The sequence below is a fragment of the Cinclus cinclus genome, chromosome 27, assembly GCF_963662255.1.
Source record: "Cinclus cinclus chromosome 27, bCinCin1.1, whole genome shotgun sequence".
In the NCBI taxonomy this organism is placed as follows: domain Eukaryota; kingdom Metazoa; phylum Chordata; class Aves; order Passeriformes; family Cinclidae; genus Cinclus; species Cinclus cinclus.
The window spans coordinates 5,561,214-5,578,060 of record NC_085072.1 but is presented as its reverse complement, the minus strand read 5'-3'; the positions used below and the strand labels follow the sequence as shown (position 1 = coordinate 5,578,060).

Here is a 16,847-nt window from a genome sequence, read left to right as displayed (position 1 = left end):
AAAGAGCTGAAATCTCTGGCTGTGCTCTGGCACTTGGAGCTCCCTGGCTGCTCATCCCACGAGGTGAGTGAGTCAGCTCTGCTCTGGGAAGGATGGAGCTGAGGATTAAATCTGAGAGGCAGAAAAGCCCAGCTCAGGAGCAAAGGCACATTGAAAACCAGACCCATCCACACCCTGGGCTGCATTTGTCCCATGAAGTAACACTTCACACTGTGCATTTCTCAGATGGCTTTAATCAGGAGAAATATCCAGGTATACAGACTGAATCTGGCAGCCAAAAATTCCAATTTTCAGTCTTGCTGCTGTTGATACTTCCCAGTACAGGCAGTGGCTTTCCCAGCATATAAGCAATCAAAGCCCAGCCTTTAAAACTTTAGCTGGACCTGGGGCTCTTGTTCAAACTGGCTTTTTTTAGCTTCCATTTTTGGGCTGAAGGCTCGAAGAAGAAGGAAATAGGTGAGATGAGAGCACAGGCTCCAGCAAAGAGGAAGGAGCAGACGTAGGTCTGGGTGTAGTCATAGAGCCACCCTGCAGGAGAGAAGGTTGTTATTAAAGCTATGGGATTTTTCTCAGTGAGAAAAACAAAAACAAAAAAAAACCAAACCAAACCAAAAAAAACCCAAAAAACAACAACAACAAAAAAACCAAAACAAAATAAAACCAACCAAACAAACAAAAAAACAAAAACATTTGGGGAGGTTAGGCGGGAAGCAAGGGATGTGTGTTCTCATCTAAGAATTGCTCAGATATTTTCCTTAAATTATTTTAACTCTTCCTGGGCGGCATTTCCTGTAAGGAAATGACATGCAGGTTACTTTTTCCAGAGCCAGTTTTGATCCTTGTAGTAGACATGGTGTTTAATTTGATTGAATTTAATCCCTGAATTATTTTTTTTTTTCCTGTTTAAATAAGTGGGCCAAAAGTGGCTGATGGAAGATCCTGTTGGATTGATGGGATAACTTGCATGTGCTGGTATTTGCAAACATCTGGGCTGCAAACCTCCTGTTCTCCAGCTTTGTCTTCTTGTGAGCAGACCTTGTCTAACAGGAGAGACCCCAGGCCAGGAGCTGGAAGTGAACTTGATAAAAGTAGCTCTGGGAGGACTTAAAAGGAAAAGCTGAATTCCATGGAGCCTCAGGAATCTCTGGAGAATGCAGGTCACCTTTTAAAGTGACCTCCAAGTGCTGGGTTTGGTCCTGGCAAATCTCGGGTCTGGGCAGTCCTTTGAAAGGTGGAGAATTCCTCTCTTTGAATCAAAAATCTGCAAAGTGGGAGATGCTGCTGCACATAGAAACCCTAATCCAGTCCCAAATGTGGTGTGGGATGGGTGGGTGTGGGGAAGCAGCTGAGCCAGATCTGCTGCTGGCATGAAATGCAATTCCTCTGGAGATATCCATGGAATCCAGACATCCATGGGCTTCCATGATTTACACCACCAGCAGATCTGGCCCAAATCTGGGATTCTTAAACCCAGGAAGGGACATGGTACAGTCCCTGAGATCCTGGGCTCGGACTTGTGCAGGGAGAGGGTGCCAGTAAAACTCGGGATCTGTGCTGGAGGGAGGCACTGACATTTCCCTGCTGTAGATTTCCACAGCTGCAGGAAGGTTTTCTAAAGCAGAGCAAAAGCTGCTGTTGCCCAGTTTCAGTTTCTGTTGGCTCATGGCTGTCTCGGGGGGAGTCCCTGTGTTTGTTCCTCGGGGATGTCGTGCGGAGCAGCCGGAGCTGCAGCTGGACAGGAGCACCCATCCCGTGGGGCTGCACTGGGGGACTCTCCCATGACCCTGAGGCTCTTGAGGAGTGTTTCATCCCCAGGGATAGGATCTGCTTTTGCTGCCTGGAGGTCTCTCAAAATCTCAAAGGGATTTGGAGAGGAAAAGGGATGCTGACGTAGTTACTGGTGGGAGGAGCAGGACAGAGTGCTCCAGTTGAGCTCTGATTTATTGCAGTTATTCTTAAAATATCCTTCTGGATATTGGTTAATTTATTTATTTATTTTTAACATTTTCTTGGTTTTTTTTTTTTTTTTTGTGTGCTGAATGGGATTTAGGTGCAGTGGGATTTACCAGCATTGCCTCACTGGCAGCACAGCCATGAACTTCTGTCACACCCCATCCTTTGGAAGCCACTCCAGTCTCTGTGCCCCCAGTTCTTCTCCAAAATAATAATCACTCCTGCTGCAGAGAGCTGAACTAGGAGCTTGTGGTGTCCAAACCCCAGCAAAGCAGCAGTTTTGTAAGGAATGCTGGTAAATCCCAGGCCTCAGTGTAATCCAAACTAAACATTCCCAGCACTGCTGGTGCTACCAGCTGGGTCAGGCTGTCTGCTGATCTTTAATCAGAAGTTTTATTATTTCCTAATGCCCTGAGGAGCAAAATTCAGTGGGAAGGTGAAGGTAAAATGTAGAAAATGTCTGAATATGTGTGCCAGCAGAGCTTTTGGGTGACTCCATCCTCTTCCCTTTCACCACCCAAATTTCTTGGGATTGGAATTCATGCTCTGAGGGCTGGAATCTCTTGTAGAATTTGCATTACATGCTTTGGTTCAGCTCTTCTGCACTTTGAGTCAGTGATTTGTACTGCTTGTGGAAATAAACTGTGGCCCTCTCTCCTCAGCTGGCTCGTGGCTGCCAAAATGTTTGTTCTGGTTTGGGTTGGGTTTTTTCAGCGTGGCAGCATCCAGAGGTGTTGGTGGATGGGGAGCTCTGAAGGAGACTCCAGACTTTCCTTTTGGGTCCTGCCAGCTGCCCCTGGATTTCAGGGCTTTCAGCTGAACAGATTTGCAGGTAAGTCACCTTTTCCTTGCATTAAGCTTTGGTCTAATACGTAAATCAGGCAGTTTTATCCTTTGCAGTTCTCATTATCCACCATCAGTATTTCCACTGCATAAAAGCGCTCGAGTTTGGTAAAAATTGCAATTCTGAACTCAAGTTTTTTGGGAGGTGAGAGCACCAAATCCCAGGGTCTCACAGAGCATTTTAATGCTGCCTTCTGCAAGGAGCAAATGGTTTTGGACACTTCATCAGGAGTTTATAGTCTCACTCCGTTTTCACACTTAAAACTGCATTGGAAGAGAAAATTGCAGAATTTATCTTGGATCCCAAACCTGGATCCTGAGCTCTGGATTGTTTCCATCTTGCTCTGCCTGTAATGAGATGGATCAGGAAGTGTTTTGCTTCTTGACTTTTTTTATCTCACCTGCATTAAGCCTGATTGCTATGGAAAGCTTTTTGCAGGAAACCTGCTTGTTTTACAAACCCACTGCAGAAAGCAAAAGGCTTCCCGTTAGTGAAAATATATTGCAGGTGGATGAAAATATAATTGCAGTGTGAGTGTGGATAAGAGGTGCTTAGCTCCTGCTGGGTGTTGCTGTGTCAGGGGATTCAGTGGGATTGAGGGATTGCTTTGTGCTGAATGCACACCTTGTACCAGCAGCAGAGATCTGGAATCCAGGTTGTGCATCACCCTGGCAGTGGGAAGCTCATTGTCAATGAAATGTTTTGGCTCCTTGAAATTGCATCCACAGGCAGAGCATAACCAGCCCAGGGATATTGATTAGGAATATAAATTTTTCCCTGTGCTGGTGGAACAGCAGCATTGCTGAAACTTTGCATGGAGCTGGAATTTACAGAATTCTTGGCAGCTTTGAGCCAAGTGCCTCTGCAGGCTGGGGGCAGCTGATTTGGAGGGCAGGGAACAAAAAAAATGATGGTTTGGATTGGAAAGGACCCTAAAGCTCCTCCCATTCCACCCTGCCATGGGCAGGGACACCGTTCACTGTCCCAGGTGCTCCAAGCCCCAGTGTCCAACCTGACCTTGGACACTCCCAGGGATCCAGGGGCAGCCACAGCTGCTGGGGGCACCCTGTGCCAGGGCCTGCCCACCCTCACAGGGAACAATTCCTTCCCAATATCCCATCCAACCCTTCCCTCTGGCTGTGGGAATCTATTCCCTGTATCCTGTTCCATCCTCCCTTGTCCCAAGTCTCTCTCCAGCACTCCTGGAGCCCCTTTAGGCTCTGGAAGGGACTCTGAGTCTCCCTGGGTCCTTCCCTTGGTGAACATTCCCAGCTCTCTGAGCCTGGCTCCAGAGCAGAGGGGCTGCAGCCGTGGGAGCATCTCCATGACCTTCCCTGGACTCTCCAGCAGCTCCACATCCTCCCAGTGTTTTTCCCCAGGGCTGAGGCAGCTCTGCAGGTGGGGTGTCACCTGAGTGGGGCCCAGGGGCAGAATCCCCTTTCCTGCTGCCCTGGGAGCAGCTGGCTTGTTGGGCTGCAGGGAAGGAAGAGCTTTGTCCTGCCCAAGCTGTTTGGAGAAGAACAAGTCCCCTGCTCCTTAGCAGAGACTGGACACTCATTTCTAAGCACTTGAAATCTCCCAAATCCTCCCAGCTGCCTTGGTTTCCTGGCAGAGGGAGAAGAGCAAAGGCTTTTCATGCTCCTTATCTCTGGGCCCAGAGCTCTGGTGGCTGAGCTGTGTAATCTCTGTCAAAACAAGAGATTACAGAGGCCTCTCCTGATGTTTCAGTGCCTCTGTCTGGTGGGAATGCTGCTGAGCCTGTCCTTGCTTTCCCTTGTCTCCTTGCTTCCCCTCCAGTCCAAGTTCAGTGTTATTTTAACACCATTGGGAGTAAAATCCATGGTGATGTGCTCGTTATCCTGCTGTGGTCAGGGCTGAACTGTGCACATGGGGCTTCACTGCATTTTCCAGATATTCCAGGCAGCATTTTCTAAATATTCCAAGCAGCATTTTCTAAATATTCCAGGCAGCATTTTCCAAGCTGCTGGTTGGATTTTTCAAATTCCCAAACAAAATGTTGCCTGTCTATAAAAATACATTTCTGAAATAGGATTTTTTTTCTCTCTCTCTCTGAACAGAAACCCCATCCTGGGATGGATCCCTGTAGGAGAGTGAACCAGCAGCATGTTTTATCCCTGGATTTCTGGGGTGGGTGTGTGTTCTATGTAACATGACATACCTGCTAGAGGGGGTCCTCCCATGGCTGCTATCCCTGCAAAGAAGGCAGCAAACCCCAGATAGCTGTGGAGCTTTTCCACACCCACCAGATCCACCTGTTTGGAAACCAAAATGGATAATTAGTGATTGGGTTCATAGGAATGCCTATGCACTAGAGATTAATTGAATTTTTATTATTTTAAGCACAAGAGAAATTATTTGATTCTTTTTCTGGGGAATTTCCTCTTCAGCTGCAGCTATGGAAGGATTTTGCCCCTGTAGGTCAGATCCAGCCTGGAATCTGTTCACCTCCTTAAGGCAGGGGTGGAAATCACTGGCATGGAAAACGCTTTTCTGCCTTCCAGCTGCCCAGACTTTGAGGAAGGAGTTTTAAACTCTGAATGCCTTCCAGAAAGAACTGCCAAATTATAATGGTGCCTCCCTACCTGGATCAGAATCCTGGAGTGGTTTGGGTTGGAAGCCCATGGGCAGGGACACCTTCCACTGTCCCAGGCTGCTCCAAGACCCAGTGTCCAACCTGGCCTGGGACAATCCCAGGAATCCAGGGGCAGCCACAGCTGCTGGGGGCGCCCTGTGCCAGGGCCTGCCCACCCTCCCAGGGAACAATTCCTTCCCAATATCCATCCATCCCTGCCCTCTGGCAGTGGAAACCATTCCCTGTGTCCTGTCCTCATCCCTTGTCCCCAGTCCCTGTCCAGCTCTCCTGGATCCCCTTCAGGCTCTGCAAGGAGCTCTGAGCTCTCCCTGGAGCCTTCTCCTGTCCAGGTGAGCACCCCCAGCTCTCTGAGCCTGGCTCCAGAGCAGAGGGACTCCAGCCCTGGGACATCCCCGTGGTCTCCAGCAGGATCTGTGTGTTCCAGGTGCTCCTGGGGCTGGAGCAGGACCCAGACCCTGGCTGAGCACACGCTGCACTCACCAGCACGGGCAGCACCAGAGCCATGAAACCTCCAGAGAAGATGGCAAAGGCCACGGTGTAGGCCAGGAGCAGTGGGAAGGTGGTGGCCAGGGGCCCCAGCAGGTTGGTGACCCCGCTGAGGAGCAGGTAGGTGACATGGAAATGGTACTTCTTGGTCCAGTTGTGGTCAGCCAGCCAGCCCGAGAGCAGCTGGCTCAGCATCTCCGTGATGCCTGAGGGAACAGGAGCTCTCAGGGGACACTTGGCTTGGTGTAGGATTCTGCTATTTCTAGATATTTTAATATATTATTGCTTCATGGAAATGGAAATGAAATAGAAATGGAAATGGAAATGAAATAGAAATAGAAATGAAATAGAAATAGAAATAGAAATAGAAATAGAAATAGAAAAGAAATAGAAATAGAAATAGAAATAGAAATAGAAAATAAATAGAAATGGAAATAGAAATAGAAATAGAAATAGAAATAGAAATAGAAATAGAAATAGAAATAGAAATAGAAATAGAAAATAAATAGAAATAGAAAATAAATGGAAATGGAAATAGAAATAGAAATATACAATATATAAATATATGAATAGATAAATATAATTAAAATTGGATACAATAAATACAATTTGATACAAATTTGATACAATTGATACAATAAATTTGATACAATAAATATTAGATAATATAAATCTATATTTCACAGTATTTGATATTATTTTATAAATCTTTATTTCATAGTATTTGATATTATCTTTATTATTTGTAGTATATGTATTATATTGATACTTGCAGTATTTTATAGTTTATATTTTATGTTACTCGTATTGTTTTACATTATTTCTATTATAGTCTATTATCAATCATTATATATTAGGTTAGATTATTATAGTATATTATAGTATATGTATTATATTGATAAGTGTATTATATTTTATGTAATTCATATTGTTTTACATTATTTCTACTACAGTCTATATTGTATTATAGTATATTATAGTATATTTTTATATTATCTGCATTGTTTTATAATTAACTGTACTTCATATAGTTAAATTGTACTTATCTTCATATTACTATATTTATTATTTAGTATTTGCATATTTTTAATGTTTTATATTTTTATTATATAATGTATTACATATTATATATTCTAATATAGTTATATTTTACATAATTTATTATAGATTGCATACTTACTATATATTTACATTTATTAATATATATTTTTGTATTTTATAATATATAATTTATATTATTCTGCATTATTCATGTTACACTTGATTATTTATATTAACCCTAATATAATTTATTCTTATATTTATTTAATTGTGTTAATTATTTATATTGTTTTATATTATTACATACATTTTATTTTTATATATGTTTATTTATATAGTTTTAAATTGCTATATTTATTATTTATTACTGATTTTTGTAATATTTCTATTATTCCATATTATTTCTATAACTGGCTGTGTCACATCCCAGTTTCCCTGTTCTTTGTGAGGACGTGACCACAAAGGGCTAAAATGCCAAAAATTCCAGGTGTTTTTAGGCTATTGCAAAATCCATGGATTGTTGGTGGTTTTTTTCCCTTTTCCCTTGTGCTGCTCTCCCCAAGGGCACTAAAGTGCTCTTGGAAAAAATTCCCTTCAGAATTTCTGAAATGCCCTAAATCAGGAAAGAGGATCTTGCTAAAGAGAAAAAGATGAACATTAAGAAGAAAAATGTGCCTGAGATTTTATTTTTTCTCAAAAAAGCACAGAAACTCAGGCGTTGGAGAGGCTCAGCAGCCTTTTAGTTGTGGGGGGTTTTGAGAGTTGTTTTTTACATTTCTTGGTGCATTTTTATGAAGCAAAGATCGAGGAGCTCTTGGGTGAGCTCGTGTCCCACTGACCCCTGTGTCCCTCCCACTCCTAATTCCAAATGTCCCATGAACTCCTGGGCTCTCCTAGCACCTTGACACCCCCTCCCTGCTGAGTATTCCCCAGCACTGCAGAAATAAAATCTATTTTTGTACAATAAAATATTTGCTGCTGACTGAGGCTGGAGCCACTTACTTATCCCAGCATGGCTTAGTGTTAATCCTGGCTTATAACCAGGCATGGGTTTGGTTTTTGGGGAGTTTGCCTTGTTTTTCCCCCACTTGGAGGTGGATGTACCACATCCAAATGCCTGGATCCACATTAATGTGGGGGAGGGTTCCCCCAGTATTGAATTTCTCCCTCCTGGCTCAAACTGGATGGTTTTGGATGCACCTCTGGGTTTTGGTGGCTGCTGTGTTTAAGCAGGGCAGGGATTGCGGTGGGAAGGCTCCAGAAGGACAGAGAGCACCTTGTAAGTGGAAATTTGGGGTTGTCGGGAGCAGGGAGGGTATGGGATCATCCAGGGAGAAGCACCAGCACCCCAGTGGGGGCACAGGAGGTGACTCTGTGTCCCCAGAAAGGGGTGAGGGCTAAACCTCTGCCAGGAGGATCCGTGCCAGGACAAATCTGGGACCACGTTCTGGCAGAATTGGTGGTGTTTTTCTGTGAGCAGCAGGTGTGAAGGGTGCCTTTGCCTACCAGCCACGGCGATGAGGTAGGAGCCATCCCTGCTGCTCATGCCCAGGGTCCTGGCTCTCGCCACCAGGTGGAAGAAGGGCACGAAATAGGCCAGGTGACTGAACAGGAAGGACCACGTGAAAATGAAGAAAACGGGATCCTTCAGTGGGGAGAAGTCCAGGAGAGGCTGAGAAAGTTCCTTTTTGGTGGCTGCAAAGGGTTTGTGACTTCTCTTGGCCTCGGTGGGTGTTTCTGAGGAGGAGCTCTCCGGGGTGGATCTCTGGAGCTTTCCCAAAGATGGATTTGCTGGGTCACAGACATTTCGGCCGTGGGGTATCAAGAGTCTCTCTGTGGTGGGAGCCTCCTGTGCATGGTGAAGCTGTAATTCGCTGGGAGTGCTTCCCTCTGAACATCCACCAGGAGTTTCTGGATCCTTTTTTGCCACTGAAGATCCCCAGTGTTGATTTTCAGCAGATTCCCGAGGTACTTGGGTGCTGACAGGCCACAGCAACATGCTGGAAGGCACCAGGTTCAACATGATGCCTCCAAAAATCAGGAGAGTACCTGAGGGAAGGCAAAAAGTGTTTTGTTCTTGGATTGCAAAGGGAGGAACAGCAGGAAATGGCCTTTGTAGAACAGAGTGTGGTTTTCAGTGACAATGGAGAAAGCTCTGCCATGAGAAGGGAGTTTGCCTTCTCCTTATGGAGGAGTTAACAGAACAGGGATTTCTATTCCTGTTTTTCTAGCTGGAAGTTCATCTTGCTGTGATGCACAGAACCTCTGGGATCCAGGAGCTCGTTTTGCTTTTCCTCATTTAAAGTCATGACGGACCTTCAAGATGGTCTTGAAACACTACAGTAAAAGTAGGGATTTCTGGTTTTGATTTCCTAGGTCTGTGCTTTGACTGATTTTAATAGGTGGTTAAGTGTTTCATTATTAACGGGACATCCCCAAATATATCCTAGAAGAGGCAGAGTTTCCCCCCAGTGTGTTGAATTTTTAAAAAGAGCCTCTTACCCTGCCCAGATCTCCCCAAACACCCTTTCAGAGCTGATGAACTGGAAGGAACAGGAGATGCCTCACCTTGCCAGCCGTATGCCTCGATGAGGAGCTGAGTGAAGGGAGCCATGAGGAACGTCAGCCCCATCCCAGAGCGGGCCAGGGCATTGCAGAACGCCAGGCGTGCCCCGCAGCGCTTGGCCGTCATCACCGCGGCCGCCTGGTACAGGCAGGAAAAGCCCATCCCTGCGGCAAGGGTGAAAATCAGAATTCTGTGCCCCACAGAGGGACTCCTGCGTGGGGATTCTATATCCTGCTATCCCAAGATGGCAGTCCCTGGCTCTGCAGCGTTCCCGGGCTGAAAGATTTCCGCTGTCGCAGCCGGGGGAAAGTGAGATTTGGGGGGTGGGGTTTGGTATCTGGGGGATTGGAGGCTCTGCCCTTTTAGAAGGGGTTTTAAAAGGCCAGGATCCGTGTAGGTCCAGAAAAAAAAAAATCGAGGTTAGTTAGGATTGGAATGCTGAAACTGGTGTTTTATTCTGAGCACAAAGCTCTGGGGGTTCACACAACGTCTCACAGAAAGGAGCTGGGGATGCTTTGGCACCAAAGGTTCACAGAATCCCAGAATATCCTCAGCTGGAAGGGATCCACCAGGATCATCCAGTCCAACCCCTGGCCCTGCACAAACACCCCAAAATCCCACCCTGTGCATCTCTGGGAGTGGTGTCCAAACTCTCCTGAGCTCTGGCAGCCTCGGGGCAGTGCCCAGCACCCTCTGGGGGAAGAACCTTTCCCTGAGACCCATCCCAACCCCCTGACACAACTCCAGCTATTCCTGGGCTCCTGTCCCTGATCACCTCAGGCTCCTCCAGCTGAACAAACCCTTGGCTGCTCCCCATCCCGACCCTTCCCCAGCTTTCAGGCTAAAGGAGCCGATGTACTGATCATGCCCATCTCACCCAGGAGGATTCCCATGGAGAAGCAGAGGAAGGGGACACCGGTGGCCTGAGTGCTGAGCAGGCAGCCCCCGGCCACCAGCCCAGCCCCGAGGATGGAGGTTGGCCGCTCTCCCAGGCGCCGGCACACCACGGCCACGAGCGGGGCTGCAAGGCACACAGGGACACAGCTCAGGCTCAGGGGCACGAAAGCTCCTTTGGCAGGGCTCAGGGATCTGGGAGTGATCATGTGCTGCCTTGGGGGGCGGGGGGTGATGGAGTTTGGGATGGGTTAATGTTCAGGAGAGAGGATTTGCCTGTACCCTGGGAGCTCGGGGAACGGGGCAGGGAAGGAGGCACAGCCCAACCTTCCAGCTCTCCTGAGCCTCCTTCCTCAATCACACCGTGCCCAACAGCTCCAAGTCATTCCACAGCTGGGTCAAAAGTGTCTGCTCTGATCTGTACAATAAACCTACAGTGAAATTCAGGGGATCCCAAAATGGTTTGGGTTGGAAGAGGCCTTAAAGCTCATTCAGTCCCACCCCTGCCGTGGGCAGGGACATCTTCCACTGCCCCAGGCTGCTCCAAGCCCCAGTGTCCAACCTGGCCTGGGACACTTCCAGGCATGGAGCAGCCACAGCTGCTCTGGGCACCCTGTGCTAGGGCCTCACCCTCCTCACAGGGAAGGATTTCTTCCCAATTTCCAATTTCTTCCTACTATCATTCTGAAAGGCCCTGTGTTTAGAGCACGTTCCTGCTCAGACACGTGTGGGTGCCACCATGTCCAGTTTGGAGCAGTCTGGGATGGGAATTGGACGCACAGAGCATCCTCAGTGCCCCCAGGTCAGATGGAGCCGAGGCTGCAGCAGTGCTCCAGTCCCTGGGGACACCAGCTCACCTCCTAGGAAGCGCAGGGAGGACATGATGGAGCCGATCCAGCTGACCTGCTCCGAAGATCCCCCCATCTCCTCTCGGAAAGCCACGAAGAAAATCCCAAAGGTCTTGAGCATCCCCATCACGAGCACATTGACCTGAATTGAGAGGGGTGGAGGTGAGGTGCCACAGGGGATCGAGAGGGAGGAAAAGCTTTTCCTTCTGCTCTTTTTACGGTGGTGTGAGAGAAACAAACTGGGACGCGAACCTGTGTTGGGGAATGCCAGCAGGGTGTGCTGGCCATGGCCATGCTGTTGTTTGATCTCAGCAGACCCTCAGAAAACCCTCTGCAAACTGACTTTCCAAAGGAGAGGAACAAAGTAACACTAGAGCTCAACTCTCCTTAAGTAACTCTTAAGTTACTTTTTAGTACTGGAGCAAAAGTCTAAATGGATCGGTTTGAAGATCGCTGGGATGAGGGGATGAAGGCAGCAGGGATGGACGTTGTCTGGGGCAGCTTCCGAGGATTTCTCTGCCACAGGGGCAAAGGACAGAGGGTTTGTGTCCTTAATTTTAACTCCTGTTGTCCGCCTGGTGGCAGGTGGTTAATGATTGGCAGTGAGTTATTTGGGGTGGATTTGAAGTGAGGAAAGCTTGGGGAGGGTGCCTTCTTTACAGCTGGACTCAGTGACCTTAAAGTTCTTTTCCAAGCTTCACAATTCCTTGATTCATCTCTGGTGGGAAGATAAAGCCTGGGGCACAGAGAATTAGTGGCTTTAAGTGGTGTTGAGGCGCCTGGTCCTCCCAGAGTGTACCCAAGAGTGTGTGCTGCTCCCAGTCAGTCCCTGGCTCCCACCTCCCTGCCCAAGGTGGGATCATGCCCTTGCCGAAGGAAGGGGTTTGACACCCCCATGGCGATGTGTTTGAGTAGGGAAAAATCATCTTATCCTGGCGAGGGGACCCTCTTGTCCATCACCGAGGCGTTTGCAGGAGGCATTCCACAGGGAATGGCGTGGCTGGGTTGTGCCCTGGAATGGGATCAGCCTGGAAGCTGGAGCCTTCCCCCCAGCCCAGCTCCGGGAGGGTTCGGTCCATTCCTGCTCACCAGGTCCATTCCCTGCTCACCAGGTCCATTCCCTGCTCACCAGGAAGAAGTGGAACACCACTCCCCACGCCCACCCTCCGGCTGCCGCTCCTGTGCCTCGGCTCTTCCCAGCTGATTGAGCCTCCGGAGCCTCCAGCTCTTCATCCTCCTTCCTCTGCCCTGCTGATGAGAATGTCAGGACTCATGAGCACCTTGCCCCGCTCCTGTTTCCATCCACGAACCATTCCCGTGGCCGCAGTGCTGCCGTGCAGCCCCGGGGCTGCTGCTGGGGCAGGCACCGCGCTCTGCACTCCCTTGGCTGATGCTTTCACCCAACTTTCACCTTATCCCTGTCTGGGAACAGTTTAATATTCTCTCTCATTCCCACCAAATTACTGTAACCACTTGAGCTTTAAGGGTGGGCAAGTGCCTTAGTGCTGCTTTAGCAGTTTGGGTTGTGCCAGAAGCCCGGGAGTCACTGTCTGGATCCGCCTCGGAGCTCTCCGGGAAGCTCTTCCCACTCCATCTTTCTCTGCTCGTCCCTCTCCCGTCCCCTCTCCCATCCCGTGCCTCTGGCAGAGGCAGGATCCTGCCCGAGGGAGCAGCTGGACCCTACAGCAGCGGGGATGATGATCCTGGAACTTTTCCTTACCGCCTTGCTGCTGCATGCTGGAAAATCCTCCCCGGAAAAGTCGACAGCAAAGAGGAATCGCTTCAGAGTCTCATCTGCTCCAGAGATTAAATCCCCCCTTCCTCCCTTGGCACTCCAGAGTCTGTTCCTTCATTCCCATCTGGTGAGGATGACGGTGTCTGTCCTGAGCAGGACCAGGAGCCTGGCAAGCACTGGGGGAACAGAGCCCATCCTCCTCCTCCTCCTCCTCTCTGGAGGCAGAGCTTGGCTTGTGAGGCCCCAAGGCCGGGAGTCCCTCCCCTTCCCCATCTGGAACAGGAAACCCGGGGCGTTTGGAGCAGAAATCCTGTTGGAAGGGAAAAGGAGGGGGAGCGTGCGAAGTTCTGACTCTGGGGAAAACTCCGGCTGCCGCCAGAGCTGAGCCGGGGTGGCAGTGCTGGACTGGAGCCAGCCTGGGGCTGCTGGTGGCTGCAGAGGAGCAGAGCCCTGTCCCTGCCCGTCCTGCACTGCCCCGCGGCCCGATAAACTGCAGCATTGAGGGGATAAATTGGTGTTTTCCAGCTGGACATAGCAGCCGTGCTGCTGCAGCCCCGGGGTGGCGCTGGGATCTGAGCGGGGTTCGTGTTGGCTCCCTGCCTCCACTGTAAATCTGCCCAAACGCCTGGGTAAACACAGCCCTGCTGCTTCCTCCCCTGCTCTCGGCTCACCTGTCACCCCAGTCATTCCTGAGCTCGGAGAAAACTGGCATCACGACAGGATAGTGATGCTCTCTGGTCTCCCTTGACAAAGAAGGCAAAAGCTGCATCACTCTGGTGGAGCCCAGGACCTGTGGGAGCCTGTGGAGGAGCTTTCCCTACAGGAGGACTTTTAATATGTACACTGAGCTTTATTTAGCGTGAGATGAGATTTGTAGTGTGTGGTTTAAGGGCCTGAAGGAGGGGGCAAAGGGGCAGCAGCATCTGCACTCAGAGCTGGTGGACGGGTGCCCAGGGGGAAACTCCAGCTCCAGCTGCTCCCAGCCTGCTGGGATTGAGGGAAAGGACTCCCCAGGGCCACCACAGAGGAGCCTGGATATGCCAGGATCAGGGTTTTACTCCAGATGGACACGGAGCTGGAAGGGAGTGGGGAGCCTGGCCAGGCAGAGGCTACTCCTGTGTGAGCCTGTGACTGTCACTGCCCAACAGAGCTGCTCCAAGGAGTAAAGTCAGAGCAGTGACAATGCCATTTCACTCCGACTCAGCCCAAGTTTTACTCTGTGCTCTGCTGTGAAACTTCCCCTTCCTGCAGCTGCAGCCCAGCCCCTTTTCCTTCCCCAGCACACTACATTGGAGTGTAGCATCTTCCCACCTTTTTGCATTGTTTCCCTGCAGCATTTCATATCTGCGAGTGGGAGGGGGACCTGGATTTGTGAGGAGGTTGCCAAGATCCTTTTACAGCTCCCAGGGCCCTGCCAGGGCCAGCACATCCAGGTTTGAACTTCAACCCAAGGCACAGTGAGCAAGTAACTCCCACAGAATGTTTAACTTTGAAGAGGCTAAATGCTTCCTAGGAGAAATTCCTCAGAAAACATTTGTACCTCTTCTCTTGGAGGAACCTCCACGAATTCCAATCTTTCTCCAGAGAAATGCTAATGAAGGGAGTGGGAGAAGTTACCTCACCTGGCTTTGGAAAAAAAGCACCAGGCTCAGCTCTCCCAGCTGGAGCACTGAGAAGGAAGGAAGGTTTTTCACAGGTCATTTATTGATTTCTCAAACAAATGAGGTCCCCCACATACAGCAGGGAGGACCTGCTGGTTACAGGGCCTGGGGGCATGCCCACAGTTCATCCTCAGCAGCACAAGGGTTAAAATGTGAGCTGGAGACCCAGGGAGCTGCCCAGGAGCTGGTGAGAGGGGATGGAGAGCCTTCATCCCAGGTGTGGAGCTCCAGAGGGAGAGTGGCAGTGCAGGGATGAGCTGGGAGCAGAGCTGGGTTCCAGGGCTCAGGACAGCAGCTTGTGCACTGCCACGGTGATGCTGTCGTGCTTCTGGATCATGATGTTCCTACAAGGAGAAAGTGCTGAGGGAGGGGAGCTGGGACAGGAGCAGCTGGTGGGGGTGGGAAGTGGGCAGGGGAATCACTGAGCAGCCACAGGCCCCATCCCCACCCCAGGCCCCGGCTGCTCCATCTCCTCACTCCATGAGCAGTGATGGAGACATCCCAGCCTGGGTTATCCACAGGGATCCCAGCCTTCCTTACCCACAGGGATCCCAGCCTTCCTTAGCAATAGAGATCCAGCCCTCCTTACCCACAGGGATCCCAGCCTTCCTTAGCCACAGGGATCCAAAGGGGGAAAAGAGCTACTGAAGTGCAATAACCCCCCCTCCCCCACAAAAGGTTTCCCATTTTCACATCTCCTGCCTCTTAAAATCCCATTAATGCAATGACTGCCTATGGCAGTGCCTGCCTCCCCCCACAGCTCCAGATGAGGAGCTGCTCCAGGGATCTGACTCCGGGAGGCTCCCAGGGCTGGGGGAGAGGGAAAGAAAGGTGTGGGGACAGCAGCAGCTGCAGGCTGGGAACTCACCCGTTGTCTGACTCCAGGCACACCACGGGTGTGTCAGTGGGGTCAGAGGTGAGCTTGGCTGCCTGCTGGGCCAGCACTGAGATGATGCCGGCGTGCTCATCTGACAGGGTCCCTCTGCCTGCAGAGGTGGGAGGGGATGGATAAAGCCCCGTGTGCCAGGGCAGTGCTCTGGGAAAGGCCTGCTTGCCTCCCCCGGGCCAAGGGGGGCTGATCTTGCCCCGGCCCATTTCCCTCCCTGGGGGCTGATGCAGCATCTCCCCAAATGGCTCCTCTCAATCTACCAAGACCCCTGGATTTAAGTGTCAGGAAGAGCTGGCTCTGGTTTCCTCTGAGGCACAGGCAGGGGGTGGCCCCTGGGGACCCCTGTAGGTGGGGGTAGGACAGCAGGGCAGGGCCTGGTGTCCTCAGAGTGGCCTTGATGCTGGACAAGGCCAGTATCCCCACCCAGGGAGGCTCTTCTAGAGCTGGGCCTGGGGCAACCCAACCCAGGGAGCCCTAAAAGAGACTGGACAGGGCCCGGGGCACCCCGAACCAGCTGTGCCAGCTGCCCCCACCCCTGGGAAACCCTTGAAAGCCCCGGGCAGGGCTCGGTGTCCCTAAGGCGGTGTCCCCCACCCTCAGCAGCCTCTACAGGAGAGGTGCAGAGCCTGGTGCCCTCAGCCCTGAGAGCCTTTGGAGAGGACGGCCAGGACCCGCTGTAGCCCAACCCAGGAGCCCAAAGAGGGCCGGCAAGGCCCCGGTGCCCTCCCCCGCGGCGCTAGCTCACTCACAGCCCAGGTTGAGCCCCTGCGAGTCGGTGCACAGGACGCCCACCACGGCCGGGCTCTTCATGCTGCGGGAGACAGCGGTGCTCACAGCCGGGACCCCGCGAGCCTGCCCCGTGTCCCCCCCTCCGTGTCCCTCCCTTTTCCCCGTCCCCCCCAGCCCATCTGTTCCCCCATCCCCGCTGTCCCCCTGTCCCCGCACGTTTCCTCCAGGTGCTGCTCCAGCGTCCCCTCCATCGCCCCGCGCCGCCACTTCCGCCCCCCACGCCGCCCACGTGACCTCGCTACGGCGGCTCCGCAGGGCCAAAAGCGCTCGGGGCGCGCTCGGCTCCGTGGGGGTGCCCCGGGGACGCCCCAAAATCCCGAGACCCCCCCACCCCTCTGTGGCGCTGCCGCCTCACCCCGGCACCGTGCTCGGGCCTGGGGGGCTCGCGGCAAACCCGCACCCCCACATCAGCCCTCCCTGGGTGTCTGTTTTCCCGCAGAGTACGCGGCGCTGTTGCGGTATTTGGGTTTTTTCCTTCCTTTTTTCGATTTTACCCTGCTGAGCGTGCTCAGTTGCGTCCCTTCCCT

The 16,847-nt window shown here is 51.0% G+C and overlaps 2 protein-coding genes and 1 long non-coding RNA gene across 3 annotated transcripts; 1 reads left to right on the top strand and 2 right to left on the bottom strand.

Annotated features, from left to right (window-relative positions):
- Positions 1 to 373: 373 nt before the first annotated feature.
- Positions 374 to 12,982, bottom strand: SLC16A4 (solute carrier family 16 member 4). The gene is made up of 10 exons (XM_062509786.1): positions 12,967 to 12,982; positions 12,376 to 12,494; positions 11,256 to 11,388; positions 10,382 to 10,525; positions 9,507 to 9,668; positions 8,694 to 8,987; positions 8,445 to 8,615; positions 5,892 to 6,103; positions 4,977 to 5,070; positions 374 to 528 (listed from the first exon to the last, which is right to left on the bottom strand). Exons 1-10 carry the CDS (start codon positions 12,980 to 12,982, stop codon positions 374 to 376), a joined length of 1,500 nt encoding a protein of 499 aa, XP_062365770.1.
- On the top strand, positions 516 to 5,967 carry LOC134054207 (uncharacterized). Its single transcript, XR_009934012.1, has 3 exons — positions 516 to 2,785; positions 4,876 to 4,945; positions 5,836 to 5,967. It is a non-coding gene; the product is annotated as an uncharacterized LOC134054207 (long non-coding RNA).
- A 1,680-nt stretch (positions 12,983 to 14,662) lies between the features above and the next one.
- On the bottom strand, positions 14,663 to 16,526 carry LAMTOR5 (late endosomal/lysosomal adaptor, MAPK and MTOR activator 5). The gene is made up of 4 exons (XM_062509543.1): positions 16,477 to 16,526; positions 16,281 to 16,342; positions 15,511 to 15,628; positions 14,663 to 14,986 (listed from the first exon to the last, which is right to left on the bottom strand). Exons 1-4 carry the CDS (start codon positions 16,509 to 16,511, stop codon positions 14,926 to 14,928), a joined length of 276 nt encoding a protein of 91 aa, XP_062365527.1. The 5' UTR covers positions 16,512 to 16,526; the 3' UTR covers positions 14,663 to 14,925.
- Between the last annotated feature and the right edge of the window lie 321 nt (positions 16,527 to 16,847).